Source organism: Mesoplodon mirus (assembly GCF_964341445.2).
Source record: "Mesoplodon mirus genome assembly, chromosome: 4".
Taxonomy (NCBI): Eukaryota; Metazoa; Chordata; class Mammalia; order Artiodactyla; family Ziphiidae; genus Mesoplodon; species Mesoplodon mirus.
Window position 1 is genome coordinate 173,325,311 of NC_138979.1, and position 14,299 is coordinate 173,339,609.

Here is a 14,299-nt window from a genome sequence, read left to right on the forward strand (position 1 = left end):
CTCCCTGGGTGTCCTGCGGTCGTGACGGAAAGTGAAGTCCTTGTTCTTTGATTCCTTTTGGCAGAGCAGGCTTTCTCAGTCGTTTATGGCACAGTGAAATATATTCTTCAATGCTATGTAATTTCGGACTAACGAGGAGTCTTGTTTAAGGCACGTATCTCAGGGTGAATTAAAAAACAAACAAACAAACAAAACCCACAACGCTCGGTCAAGTCCAATGTCCTTACCGTCTAGTTTCTGCCTTCAAGTAACGCGTTGTTCTCGCGCTCCCGGTCTTTGGTGTCCGTGGGGACCACGCCATTCCCCACCTCGGCCTGCGGCTGGATGCAGTCAGTCAACACGGCCGTGCTGGAGTGGTCCGGGTTACACACCTTCTCCGCCTCCTCCTCTCTCTTCTCCTCATCCAGGGAGTAATTCCGGAAGGTCCTGTAGATCTTCTGAACATCCTCGGGCAAGGTCTTTCTGATGTCTTTGTTCTTCCTCTTGGTGAGCCTGGAGGCGGACCCGAACTTGTTGACGATGTTGTCCTCAGAGGCTCCCTGCCCGTGTTTGTTGAGCTGCTCGGACCCCTGCAGGCGCAGGTTGTTGGGCCGGTTGTTGATGCTGTCCTGGGACGAGGCCTTGAAGCGGCCCGCGTCCAACGCGGCGAAGACGGAGCGCTTCTCGGGGGAGAGCATGTCGAGCGAGTGCGCCCTCTGGTCCAGGCCCAGGCGCCGGCGCTCCATGCTGCGGAGGGTGGCCGCCCGCTGCAGCTTGTCGTGGATCTCCACGCTCAGCCGCCGCCGCGTCTCCCGGAACTCCGCCGTCACGTTGGCCTTCCACTCGGCCGCGTGCGCCTTGATTTCACCCACCTGGCGGAGAGACGGGAAAACAGCCGCGCACTGAGGCATGCTCCTTCGCCCCGGGCGCGCAGCCCTCGGGTGTCCCCTCCCCGCGGGAAGGAGGCCGGGGCGGGGCCACATCGCCCAGCGGGAGGGCCGGGATGCTACCTCTGCCCTCGCCCTCCCTGCCGCCTAGACACCCACCTCCGCATGGCTCGGGTCTAACGAGCCTCGGGAAGGCACACCTGCTGGGGAACCCAACGGCAGCTTGAGATCTGGAGACCTTGACTTTGGCATTCTGGGGCAGAGAGCAATGTTCGGAGTTGGACAGGCCTGAGTTCCCGTTGTTGCCGCCCCCGTTCCTCCAGCATAACTCCGGGGCGGTCGTGCCTAGCTCACGGGGTTTTTCCTGCTACGTGAGGCAGGCATGCATCTAGCATGTTCAGCAGACACAAAGCAGGTGTTCAGCAGGTCCTTTGCCCTTCCCCGTCCCTCCAGGATCGATCTCTATCTGGGAAAGGTGACCCACCTGTCCCAGTTAGCCTGGGAATGTCCCGCTTTTAAAAGGGAAAGGCCTCAGTCCTGGGCACACTGGTCAAGGTGGTCACCCTATATCTGGGCCGTGCTATGGCCTTGTGCTAACCCTGGTTTAAGAAGACCCTCCAGGGCGCATGGTAACCAAACTTCCAGGGTCAAGGTGCGGGAAGAGGGCGTGTTCTGCCAAAGCCCACAGAACACACTTCCTCAGAGCGAAGTTTTGCATGAGGGTCAATCCCAAATCTCTGGGCTCTTTTTCAGCAGGGCTATTAGTTAAAGTCTCATGCTTTCCTATACAGATGAGTAACTCGGACGTTTGCATTGAGGAACGTCAGTATTTATGGTGTGGCTTTCTCTTTTGTTATAGCTGATTTTCAGCAGTCAGTTAGCTATCTGGGGAATCAGACTGGAGAGTGCATTGACATGGCTTATGCAAGCCAGGAAAATTAAAGCATTGCCCCCAGGAGTGATCTGGGAGACATCTCCGTTCAACAACGCTCTCCTGGGGCCTTCCACATCAAATGATCGCGTTCTGGGAAGGGAACAGTCACCCTTAAAGAGGCTGCCCCTCTTTGTGTTTCTTTGGGTTTTATCTCCTCTCCTTTCTTTAGCACTTTCCTTCTCTTTACTTTGCCCTCCCTCTTTCTTATTTCTTTTCCTCTCTTTCCAGATGAACTACGTGGACATTTTATAAAAGAAACAAAATCTACCTTTCCTCCCTATGGCTACCTTTTCTTGCCTCTGTGTAGGTTTCCATGCACATTTATTTGAGGAAGGAAAGGTTGTGTGCCCCTGGCCACAGACATATACTTGTTTCTACAGATCTGACAACCAAGAGGGGGCATAAGTGAAAGGAACCCCTTGAGTTCACTTCCCCATGGCCAGCCACAGTTCAATAACTTCAGTCTCATATGGAATTGAGAAAAATTCACGTATTTGCTGACTGGGGACAACTGCACACCTCCCTCAACTGTAATCTACTACTGCTATGTTTGTTTGTTTTTCTTTTCATTTCTTTTTTTAAAAATAAGTGGTTGTTTACTAGTCTTTCCAGGAGCTGTGGGCTGGTGGGTCATCAGATTTTCACACCTCCCAAAAAAGGATCCAGAAATAACTGCTATTCCATTTAGCTTGTCATTTAAAACAATTCAAGGATTCAAAACGAGGAAGCCTAGAAGCCCTCCATTTAGTAGGACACAGTCTAGCCCATAGAATAGAGATAGGTAATTCTTAACACGAGCCTATCTGATCTCAGGAACATTCATAGAATCTGGAAAGGGGTCCTACCTCTTCTTTTGTCTTTTTGGACAGAACCCGTAGCCAATCTCCGATCATACTGAGGACAGCTGCAAAGTAGGCAAGGCCAACAAGGATCCAAAACCACACTAGGGGCTTATACCACTCCCGGTAATTGATGCCAGCGTTTCCCCCTGAAAACAACCAAATGTTACTTTAACCAGGATCTAGCATATAGCCTTCGCAGAGCAAACATATCCCAGTCTGTGTAGCAGAAATGTTGTCCATCACCATCTAACAGCTACTAGGCTTGCTATAATACACAATGTGACATCGTTGGGATGGCAAGGAAAAGACATGTCTCTTCCCTAAAGTAGCCTGACCTGTGGCTTAACTTCCTCTGAATCTTGACCACTAACCATAATACTCGTAACAAAAAATAGTCAGTGGCCAACTTGATCCACCTAGTATAAACCTGAGCTTGACGATGAATGACTTGAATAAGAGGACAACAGAGCAGGCCCAGTTGTCAAGTTTTTCTTAAACTGCCTTAAATTTAATAAAAATAAAATATCATTAAATAATCCCAAATGGTTGGGAACTCTTGGAACCATTTCCTTCGTAAGCACACATGCATTTACCAAGAGATAAGTAGATGTATGGAAGTAATATTAGACTTAATGGTATTCCTGAGACTCGGACCCAAGCAATAGTGCTAACCAAGGGATGGTGTTTACATGATGCTAATCCATAGGGTCAGTTAGACTGAGCAATTAGAATCACCATGCTAGAACGAAAAGGGACCTTCAAGCCCAGCTAGTTCAATCCCTTTACAAATAGGGATTACAGTAAAAATCCATCAGACCAAATTGACTAGTTGCCTGACTGCATTGACTGGCTGTCCCATTGAAAGGACCAGTCATTATTCCAAGTAATTAGCCTATTTATTCTAGGCCTCCTACAGGCACTGCCTAAGGTAGCCATGCAAAAGAGATTCCAAGCCCAGCGCCCTCTCCTAAAGAAGTAAGGAAGCTCCATGAAATAACTACCAGCCTTGCTCTCACCCTGTGAGATGTCATTGCCCACTAAAGCGGGCAGGTGGCCATTTCTAAGACAACCAACTTGAGCCATGGATTGGTAATTATGGTACCACATGGTAACTGATCACTGGACTTTCCCACTGGGGCATGTTTATAACCTCATCTAGCATCCTTGAATCCATACTGAGCTCTTATGGTATCAAGAATACCTCCCAAAAGCAGCTGGGCAGGCACTGTGGCTTGTGGCTCTTTTCGGGGTGACCAAACCCACTTTGCAACGCCGCCCGCGAGGTCTCCATAGCTACAGCCACTTCTTAAAATTAGAATTCCAAATTTTGCTAAAGGGCTCTGTGGCAACCCCCCCTCGGTTTGGTGTAGCTGCCTTGTTTTTCCCTTTCAGGTAACTCTCCCCGCTCAGCTTTCTCTAGGATACAGTTGGAGTTTCTGCAACGTTAAGTGGGTTTCGAGGTTCATTTCATCTCTGAGCTAGGCTAGAGAACTCTGCAGCTTTCTCCTTGGAGCTATCTAAAAATAAATATTTACCTTCACAAGTCACCATCACCCCAAAAAGACTGTCACTAGGGTGCGCTAGCGAACAAGGCTGCCTGTTCCTTTATCAGCTGCTAGCCTGGAATGCAGAACTCAGTGTGTGCTCCCAGTTGGGGTCCAAAATGCTTGTAATGTTGTTAGACTGTCCTAAAGTGAGTCAGCTACAAAATAAACCAGCACTTGATCCTGCATGGTGATCGATGTTCTGATCGATATTTCTGAATTGATGCCCTGTCAAATCACAGCAACCATCAACTCTTGTTAATGTATCTTTTAAAATGATGGGCATCCTTCCCTTTTGCTCTTAAAAGTATTGCCAAAAGGTTGTGACGCACTTCCAGTGTTCTAAGGCATGCATTCTTCAGACTGGTCTATGTTAGCCCTGGAAACTGCAGTTTAGAAGGGCCTGGTCCAATTGCAGTCAGCACCGTGAATTATAGAAGACCCGAGTCTGCGGAGACTTCAGGACAAAGGAAATATGGCTCTGTAATCTGCGGTGAGTAAGGGAATTAAAACAGTGCTATGCAGGGAACCCTGCTCAATATTCTGTAATAACCTAAGTGGGAAAAGAATTTGAAAAAGAATAGACACATGTATATGTATAACTGAATCACTTTGATGTACACCTGAAACTAACACAACATTGTTAATCAACTCTGCTCCAATATAAAATAAAAACTAAAAGAAAAAAAAAGAAAGGTAAAAAAGGTAAAAAAAAAGAGACATATTTACATGTACAACCACCGTTATCAAAAACCCATGGGGAAAACATGTTCATTTTCTCTCACCCAGTTACAACAAAAACAGACTTTAAAACATTCTAACAATTCTACGTGTTTATCTGTAGATTTGCCCATTTGCTCCATTAAAATCTTCCATTGTTAAAGATCATTAAAAAAAAAAAAACCAGTGCTAGTGGCAGTCACACCCTTACCAGGTAAGTAAACATCAGGTCAAGTGCTGGTGCGTGCTGCGTAGTCACAGCCCATGGTGGCTCATAAGGATAAATGATAAATTTAAATCACAAGTAATTTTTTAAATCTCATATTCCCAAGGCTGTGCTATTTGTGTCCCAGATTAACAGGTTGACAGATGGAACTGAGCGCTTGGTTAGAAAGCAGGGTTTACCATAAGTGCCCTCCAGAAGACAGTCCTCCAGACAGGCCAGTGTTAGCACAGGGGGCTCTGCAGCACAACAGAGTGCAAATGATGCTTTGGGGAACTTAAAGATCCTGGTGAAATAGCTCTAAACTGCAGCTGCCGTTACATGTGTTTACCTGGGACTGGAACCTCAGCTGAGTTTTCCCACAGTGCAGCTATGGATGATGCTAAGGAATTAACCAGAGAGTTGTTCCTCTTACTTTCCTCATTTCTCTGTGTGGTGTCTTTCCAGAGCTTCAGGCCTCTCATCAAATGGCATCAAGTGACCTCTTGCCCAAGCTGAGGATCTGCACAATGGTTGAGCACTGTGCATAAGGAAAGATTGGTGGGGTCCCAGGCCTCGGGCTCTTTGTAAACAATCTTTAATCACTTTGACTTTGCAGTTCTTAGCCCTTAGCCAATAAAAAGGAAGAAAAAATTAAAACTGCTATTTCTACAAAGTGGACTTCAGTCTTCAACTTCCCAGTTGGAATAGCTACAAAATCACTCCAGAATTAACCTGGAGATACCCATGCACCTGCTGACCAGCCTTCACACCCTCTCCAGAATTTGCTGTTTTCCAGATTCCAGGAGAGGAGATCCCTGTCTTCTATAAATGTATAACTTACGATAGAGTTCCTTGGTCAGAGTGTTCCCTTCTTGAAGTAGAAAATGATCAACTCTCTGACCACCTAGAACTATTCCATTAGGAAAGAGAAGGATGGCCTCCTCCTTCTATTCCTGCCTTCCTACCATGCTCAGAAAGTGGTACACGTAAGATGTCAGATCATCTCAATTTTCAAGCTCCCCGTCCCTAGATGAATTTGATGGTGGTTTCCATTTGCTTCCTTAAGCACAGTTCATTGGCATTTATTTTTACAATGAAGGCTATTTCTCCTATATACATTCATGCAGAAGCCATTATAATATTATATTCCCTCGGGGCAGTTTTCAGCTCCTGGTAGGTCACCTGAGTCTTAATTCTTGCATCCGGACATGCCCAGGACAACTTCTGCAGGGACAGTGGCTCTCACCTCAGCATCAGGCAGCTTCATCTGCAGATCACTGCAGACTAAACTCTATGCTAATTCCTACAGACTTTCATATTTGCCACTTGCTAATATAGCCTGTATCAATTGATTCAAGGAGGCTTAATACAATTCAGAAGTCCAAAATCCAATGAGAAATTCATTTCACTCATAATTCATATGGTGATAAGGGCAATCTGCAACCTGTGGGGGGGGAGAGGCTAGCTTCCTTTCAAGGCAGCAGCCTGCTGTTGTTTACATCGCAGAGGACCATGGGTTTGAAACAAGCCTGTGCACAGCAGCAGTGATGCTGAGCCTTTTTCATTTGCTTCTCCCACATCTTTTCTCATGGTTTGGAAAAGCACTGCCAAGAGAATATTTTCCCCACCAGGGCCCTGGTAACTGGGATGCCCAGGGTGCTTGCTTACCTGCCACAAAATCACCAAAGCCAACCGTGGTGAGAGTGACCACCACAAAGTAAATGGACTCCAGGGCCGTCCATCCCTCAATGTATTTGAAAATGACAGCGGGGATTGTCACAAACACAACACAGCCGGCCAAGATGAACAGGATGGTTGAGATGACCCGGATCTTGGTCTGACTCACTTGCTTTTTCTAAAGAACAGCAAAAGAGAAAGAAAGATAGGCAAGTCAGCTCCATCACCCTGGATTCAGAAGACAGAGGTAGAGAAAAAAACATCAGTGGCTTTGAACCTCTCTTTGGTCATGGGCAGCTTTGTGAGAATCTGATGAAAGCTGTGGACCCTCTCCTAGAAAAATGCACATTCAGAAGTTTTCAGGGGGTCTAGGGGTCCTTGGGCAAGAAACCCCACTTAGCTTGGGGTTTAGCAAAAGAATCATGCCCATGGAGTCAAGAGATAGACTGGAAGCACACTGGTGTCCTATTGAGTGGCACTCAAGACAACACTGGCATGGCAACTAAACTGAATAATCCCTTAAGGTCTTCTCAAAGCTCCCAATTTGCCATTAGAGACTGTCATCAGGGGACCCTAGCACCGTTACTCAACCAAAGCCACATACTATCATAAATATATATTTAACACCAGAGTGCCTGGACCTTTGTACACTGCCTAGATTGAGTTTCTGCAAAAGTACACATTTACGTCATGGAAATCCTCACCATGTGATCTATTTTCTAGTCATTGCCTTCCGGTAACTTAGAGAGCAGAGAACCTCCAGAGTACAGAGAGAACTTTGCATTCATACACCTCATTTTACAGATGCAAAAAGAGGCCAACAAGGGTAAGGAACCTGCATAACATGTTGCTAATTAAGGGCAGAGCCAAGATGCGAATTCTGGTGTGATCTCAGTCCGGTGCGCAGTGATGGAGACCAACTTTCAAGTTACTCAAGGATTCACCAGTTCAAAGTTGCCAGAGTGCTCCCCCAAGGAGAGAAACCAGACTAACCTCTGTGAAGAATAGGCCTTCCTGTTTCCCCTCTCGGAAGGAAGACTGAGAATAAAAACTTGTCACTGAGCGATCTTGTCAGTGTCCAGGACTTCCTAAACTTTCATCACAGCAGGGTCACGTCAGCCAGGTTTCCCAGGACAGAAATGGTCAAGAGAGATTCTTCTACGATCATCCACTCGGCTTGACCAGGAAATGCTAGCCAAGGCAATGACTAGGTCTCCAAGATAGGAAAGTTGATGATGATTCTGTTTCCCTTCCTCTCATTCGCCTCTTTCTCCTTGACTTATGGAGACAAACATCAGTACCACCTCTTCACTGGAAAACGCCAAGGGACAAAAGAGCTGGAAAAGGAGTGGAGAGGCTGCTCTTCTCTGTAATCATGCCTCAAAACCATCTGTCCCACCTGCCTGGGGTCCTGAGTCCCAGGTATGTTGAATACGGCAGAATGGAATGGGCAGGTAAATGATAGGAATAGTGGAGAATATTTATTTGCACAAATCTCAATCAGCACTATTTACACTCCAGTTCCTGGATCAGTGTATTCCCCTAAATATTCGTAGGAAAAGCTAAAGACATACAATCCTTTATAAAAAGGAGTCAAGTTCTCTAACTCCTAAGAGAGTACTCAGTATATAAAGTGGGAACAGGAAAAAATAAATTGATCCATGTTTTTATATAGTTCCCTCCCCATCTCCTCAGAAAAGCCATCAGAAAAAAAAGATAATTTATTGATATTTTTGAAACTGCATATGAAAATACCATTTTTTCCACAAGTGTACTGTGACAAGATAAATTATCTGAGAACCACAAGTAATGTTTTACCCATTTCATGAATTTCCAAATAGGATATTATAGAACTTTGAGGGGGCAGTTAAGGCCCCTCTGAGAATCCAGGAAATTAGTTATTATTAGCCTAGTTTTGTTTGTAAACATGTACAAAACTCCAAAGCCCAAAAGGAGATTTTTACCATAGATCATTAAGTTAATCTAATTGCCGACAATGGGACCATCATTTTCCCCCTCAGTAAATCATCCTCCTCAAAGGCATAATGAAATTAAAGTGAATTAAATGTTTGTGAGACACTAATTAAGTCAGAAATTAGGTTGCGAATGCAACTGCAATCCAAATGAGGTTGAGATTGGCAAAAGAGAGCAGCACGTACGGAGGAAGCTGGAGACCTTCCCAGGCTCCAGGAGGTGGGCAGAGGGAAGATGGCACCGGACAGCATGCGTTTGGTAGAGGAGAGGAAGGTGTGTAACAAAGGCTAGATGGTGGAGTCTTAATTGCATTAGCTGTTGGAGAGTTTATCTGCAAGGTGAACATTTCACCACTGCTCACTGCCCAAGCCAACCAACATGTCCCTGGGCTGCTTCCTCCAGACATCCTAGGGTGATGCTCAGAGAATCCTTGGAGAATTTGGTCATCAGAGTATTTTAGGGACTTACGAAATCAAGTGTCTTGCATGCGCGTGTGTGTGTAGGTCTATGAAACTACGTATACCCATACTTCACTATAAAAGGAAGAGATATGGGTGTAAGATTTTGGCAATATCTGTTATTCTGGATACTCATGTTTTTGCTGCCCTCTAGACACTTAAAAAAAAATAAAGAATGGTTGCCTTAATTGAACATTTTAAACTGTAGCTCTCAAGCTGGAGCCACAAACACGTCATCCAGTGATCTCTGGGCTTCTTTTCCTCATTAGCTCTGCACCCATTCACTACTACGGTAAAATGGTGTTTAAGAACTTGGCCTCTAGGGGCAGCCTGCTTGAGACACATCCCATCCCCAATGCTAAAGGACTGAGTGACCTTGGGCAAGTTTCTCAATTTTTCTGGCATCAGTTTCTTCCTCTAAAAATGGAGGTAAGAAAATCCACCTCATAGGATTGTCTGGAAAATTAAATAAGTGTGTAAAATCTCAGCACAGTGCCTGCTGAATGCTTGATGATTGTTAGCAATCATTTTTGATGTAAAAGTTCAAGGCTTTCTTTAAATGTGGACATTCCCGGATTTAATGTTGCCCTTTGCTACTGAGGAACGTCCCCTCACCTCGGGTTTAAGATAATCTTTGTTTACATTCAGGCGGTCACTGCTGGTTTTCCCTTCCTGGATACATTATGTTCTATAATTACCTCCTTTCCAATAAGAAAAAAGTCCTCATTCTCCTTTGGTTCTTTTGTGCTGACTCTGGACTGAGCTCTCAGACAGGCTCAGCTCACAATCTTGGAAGCTTTTTTATTTTCCTTTTAATTAATTTCCCCCAAGTTTTTCATCATCCTTCTGAAACTGACAAGAATTGCCATTAATGGTTGCGGTGTCAGGAACCAGCTGCAGAGGGTCCCTGAAAGGCACAGCCCTTGGGTTCCTTGAACCGCCCCCCTAACTCCCCCACCACTTAGGGAGTCAAGTTGTGTTTCCATGGTGGGGTTGCTAGGCAAAATCCCACTGTTTATTTACCAGTAAGCAGAGCAGCTAGCAAAAAGCTTTGTGAGAGCCCAGATCTGACTGAGCTAATGTGTTTTGAGGCTAACAAAATTGTTATCTGGGAAGAGATGGTTTGATACAATATTTGGGCAGAAGTGATAGAATAGTTGTATATATCTGTCCAAATCTTGTTTTCACACTTTTTGGATTAGAATAGATGATGTGGTTTTTCCTTCTCCTTATGCAGATGGTATCATGCAATACTATTTCCCGCGTCCTATTGGCACTAACTGCAGGAATTTTTTTTTTTTTTTTTTTTTCAGTACGCGGGCCTCTCACTGTTGTGACCTCTCCCGTTGCGGAGCACAGGCTCCGGACGCGCAGGCTCAGCGGCCATGGCTCATGGGCCCAGCCGCTCCGCGGCATATGGGATCTTCCCGGACCGGGGCACGAACCTGTGTCCCCTGCATTGGCAGGCGGACTCTAAACCACTGCGCCACCGAGGAAGCCCTGTAGGGATTTTTGAGGAACTCAAATCACACCTCCTGGACGGTTCTTTTCGTTGTCAAAATTATGTGCAATTGTTCCAAAGAGAAAAATACATTTCATAAGTAGGAGGCAGGGGAGCCAGCTCTAAGAGCTCTCCTTTGAGAGAGGATGCATGTGCTGACAATTCAGGTAGTGTTTACTTGTTTCAGACCTCAGAGGGCTAAGCCGCACATCCAATTCTCATCAAGCATAGTGGTCTTCCCCTGTTTGTTTACTTCCACAATCTTATTATAGAGAACAAGTATATTTTTATTCATTTGTGGGCTATTTCTTTTTTGATTTTTTACCCCTCTCTAATATCTATTCTTCTTTTCACTTTTATGAGATTTCTTAGAATTCTGAGATTAGCAATCCAGATTGATGTGTATGGCTGAGAAACTGTTTATTTGCTGTGATTTTTAGCCAGGACGTGGGGATTTTATTCAATAATAAAGACACTGCCATAAAAACCCTAGGACAGGAGCTAGACATGCAGAGCTCTAGTTTATGGTTCAGTTTTGTTTTGTTGAAATGCAAACACATCACCATGGTAATACAACTGAACTGAGAATGATTTCTCAAAATGGAAAGATAATAGGAGCTGCCTCACAAAAGAGTTGACTTTATTTTCTGGTACTATTATGTTTTTCACAAAGATTTCTTTTTTAAAAGTCCAATTCTAACGAGTGGTTTCAACATCACAACGAATAGCCATGTAGTATCAGCAATTCTATGGACTGTGAGGAGAGCTGTTAAACACCATTTGCCTATAATCTCCATGGCAGAGATACTATAAACACACATTAGTAAGAATCGTGCAGTAAAATCTCCGCGGAGCCTACTGAAAATGTCCTACTCAAAAGCAGGACAGTATCTATACCAAAAAAAAAAAAAAAAAAAGATACAAATTACACAAATGGATAGTATCTATACCAAAAAAAAAAAAAAGTTATATCTAACATCTGAATCTGAGCCACGTTGCAGCACCCAACAGATTTTTGGCCAGTTCAGTGCTTTGCTGGTACGGCCATGCAAAGTTTTTGAAAAAGCTTTTGGTGTATACAATTAAATTGTTTTTATCACTGAAATGCCAACATAGGTGCACCTGGGATGAAGAAAAATTAAAATCCAGAAATAATCATAATTCTCAGCTGTTCCACTCTGGGAACAGTTCAATTAAAATCTTTGAAAGTTTTCTGTTCAAAAATTCCGTGGCTTTTAACATTTGAAGATAATTCTCTATTGGAACACAAGATATTTTTGCACTTAAAATTCAACCAGGTAATTCATTCAGCACATAATTATTAAAAACCTTTTACATGTCAGGGGTTGTTCTAGTTGCAAGGGACACAGGAGTTAAAAAGAGAGAGAGGAAGTTCCTTCCTCATGCACACAGTCTAGTTGGCTGGGGCAGGGTGGGAACATCTGAGTCTTTGGCCAAAAACAGTCTTTGTGGCGCTGTCCATGGTGCCCAGCCCTGGTCTGACCACTGAAGGCAAAGTTATTACCTAATGACATCCCAGTGATTAAAAATATCACCTGGTAGAGAAGAAAGGAATATTCTTGTAGCTATGGTAAGTGGAATACAAAAGTGTGCCACCTGTAATAGAAGATGTTTGGATCTTTGTTAGCTAAGCACTCAGAAACTATGTCCCAGAAGTCAGAACAACACATAAGTGATCACACCAATGGAGGAAACACTCAGCTGTAACCGTGGCTGAAGAATGATCCTTCTCTTTAATGAAGGTATGAAAGGAGAGGAGGATGGGGACACCTCCTGATGAGACACATCAAAAGAATAACTCCTGGCAATCCTGATAGATGCCACACCCAGCTGCTCACCTCTCCAAATCCTAAATATATTTTACCCAGATTTCAGCAGCGACATGAACAATGTTCCCACCCAAAAATGCCCTCTTCACCATCATACACACAAGCATATAATAATAATACTACAGTAACTAGGCTACAGACAGCTGAAAGGTAGACTCACTCTTCTCCCTCCCTTTGCTAATGAGGGTTCAAGGTCATAGTTCACTGGCCAAACAGTCCACAGTAGTCAAGACACAAGAGTGCCCGAATAGAAAAAGTGTTCCTTCCCATCCCTGCCACTTTTTCCCTTGTTCACGGGGCTCCACACGCTGTAACACACAGGCCTCTCTCCAGCCTCTGACTCTGATGCAAGAACTGAGAACTCAGACTCTTCCTCTCTTCTTCCTTTTGGGAACAGGCTGCCCTCAAGAAGTACCCCCTTGTGATCTCCTGTCTAATCCTCAGGTTGTACTAGGAAACCCATTTTTCCACAAATATAAGTCAAATTCTCCAGTGTTGAGGGGACATAGAAACGTTAGGTTGGAATCTGTCATCTCCTTTGTCTTATTTCTCAATTGATACATACCTTGGGTGGGAAAGAGGGGATGCTGTTTATTTGGTTCTTCCAAAGACCCCAATCATCTCAACTCTGTTACCATGTTTGTTTTTAAAATTTTGGCGATAGCTCAGTAATTACTCCACTATGAAGGGGGGAAGGAAGTCAGACCGTGTACTGTGGTGCAAGTTCTTTTCAAAGGAAGGTGAATTCTCTTCTTTAGATTGTGGCCCCTCACCAGGAAGGAACACATGTAACAAAAGGGGAAAAGAAAGAGTGAGATTACAGTGGGCCTCCTGCTAAGAATGCTCTCCTAAAAGAAGATAAGGAATTGGGAAAGACAAGTCCTGGCTGGAGCTGTCTAGGAGAGACAAGAACCTTGCCCAGGGTCTGGTGGGGGTGGCTTTGGTGGGGGTAGAGTTGGGAAGCAATGATCATAATGCAGCCGCCTAACACACAAGGTAAGTAAAATGCTCACTTGCCCCACTGTGGCTTATCAAGGAGCTCTTTACTCTTTCTCGTCCTTCCTGGCATCTCTTAGCCATGTCACTGTTGACTGGAACCAGCATCTAAGAGCAGCCAGGAAGTATGGGAGAGAAGAAAGCCTTCAAATGCCCTCACCTTGGGTATGAGTAGCCCAGAGAGAAGGCATCTGTGAGCTTCTGGTGGGCTTCCTGGAATGACTGTCTATATGTCCAAGAATCAAGATAAGTGACAAACAAGCATGTATTTTCTGTGGCCTTATTTATCTTGCCTGTTGGAAGATTTGAAGAAAGCCCCCAAGATCAGCCAGATTTAGGTCAGCAGATAAAAAAGCACCTGGATAGTACTGAGTCAATCTCTGTAAAAATTCCTGAGTTTTATTGAGGAAGTGGAGAGCAAACCCTTTCCCAATGGTTACACCCTTTCTTTCCTTCCTTCTTTCTTTTTAGACAGATATTTTTAATGAAAGCCCATAGGGATGCTCGTCCACATAAAACTATAAAGAATAATGAAATAAGCATTAAGAACTCATATAGGGAAAAGATGTGTGAACCACAAGAGAAAAAAAGGCAATGAGAAGCAAGAAAAATTAAGAAAGCCTTTGAGAAGGATGAGCATAATTGAGAAAAAGACTTTGGGGTATAGAAAGCAGAGATGGAACAATGGTTTAAGAATTTTGGGGGGCCTTCCCTGGTGGCACAGTGGTTAAG

General features: G+C 44.5%; 1 protein-coding gene across 2 annotated transcripts in view; it reads right to left on the bottom strand.

Annotated features, from left to right (window-relative positions):
- Nucleotides 1-230: 230 nt before the first annotated feature.
- KCNK10 (potassium two pore domain channel subfamily K member 10) overlaps nucleotides 231-14,299 on the bottom strand; it is a gene marked incomplete at both ends in the record, with an annotated part of 141,481 nt that continues 127,412 nt past the window's right edge. For both annotated transcript variants that reach the window (XM_082619306.1, XM_082619305.1), the window contains 3 exons: nucleotides 231-851; nucleotides 2,646-2,788; nucleotides 6,780-6,966. In XM_082619306.1, the coding sequence (XP_082475432.1) occupies nucleotides 231-851; nucleotides 2,646-2,788; nucleotides 6,780-6,966 (951 nt within the window). The remainder of the gene's footprint in view (nucleotides 852-2,645; nucleotides 2,789-6,779; nucleotides 6,967-14,299) is intronic.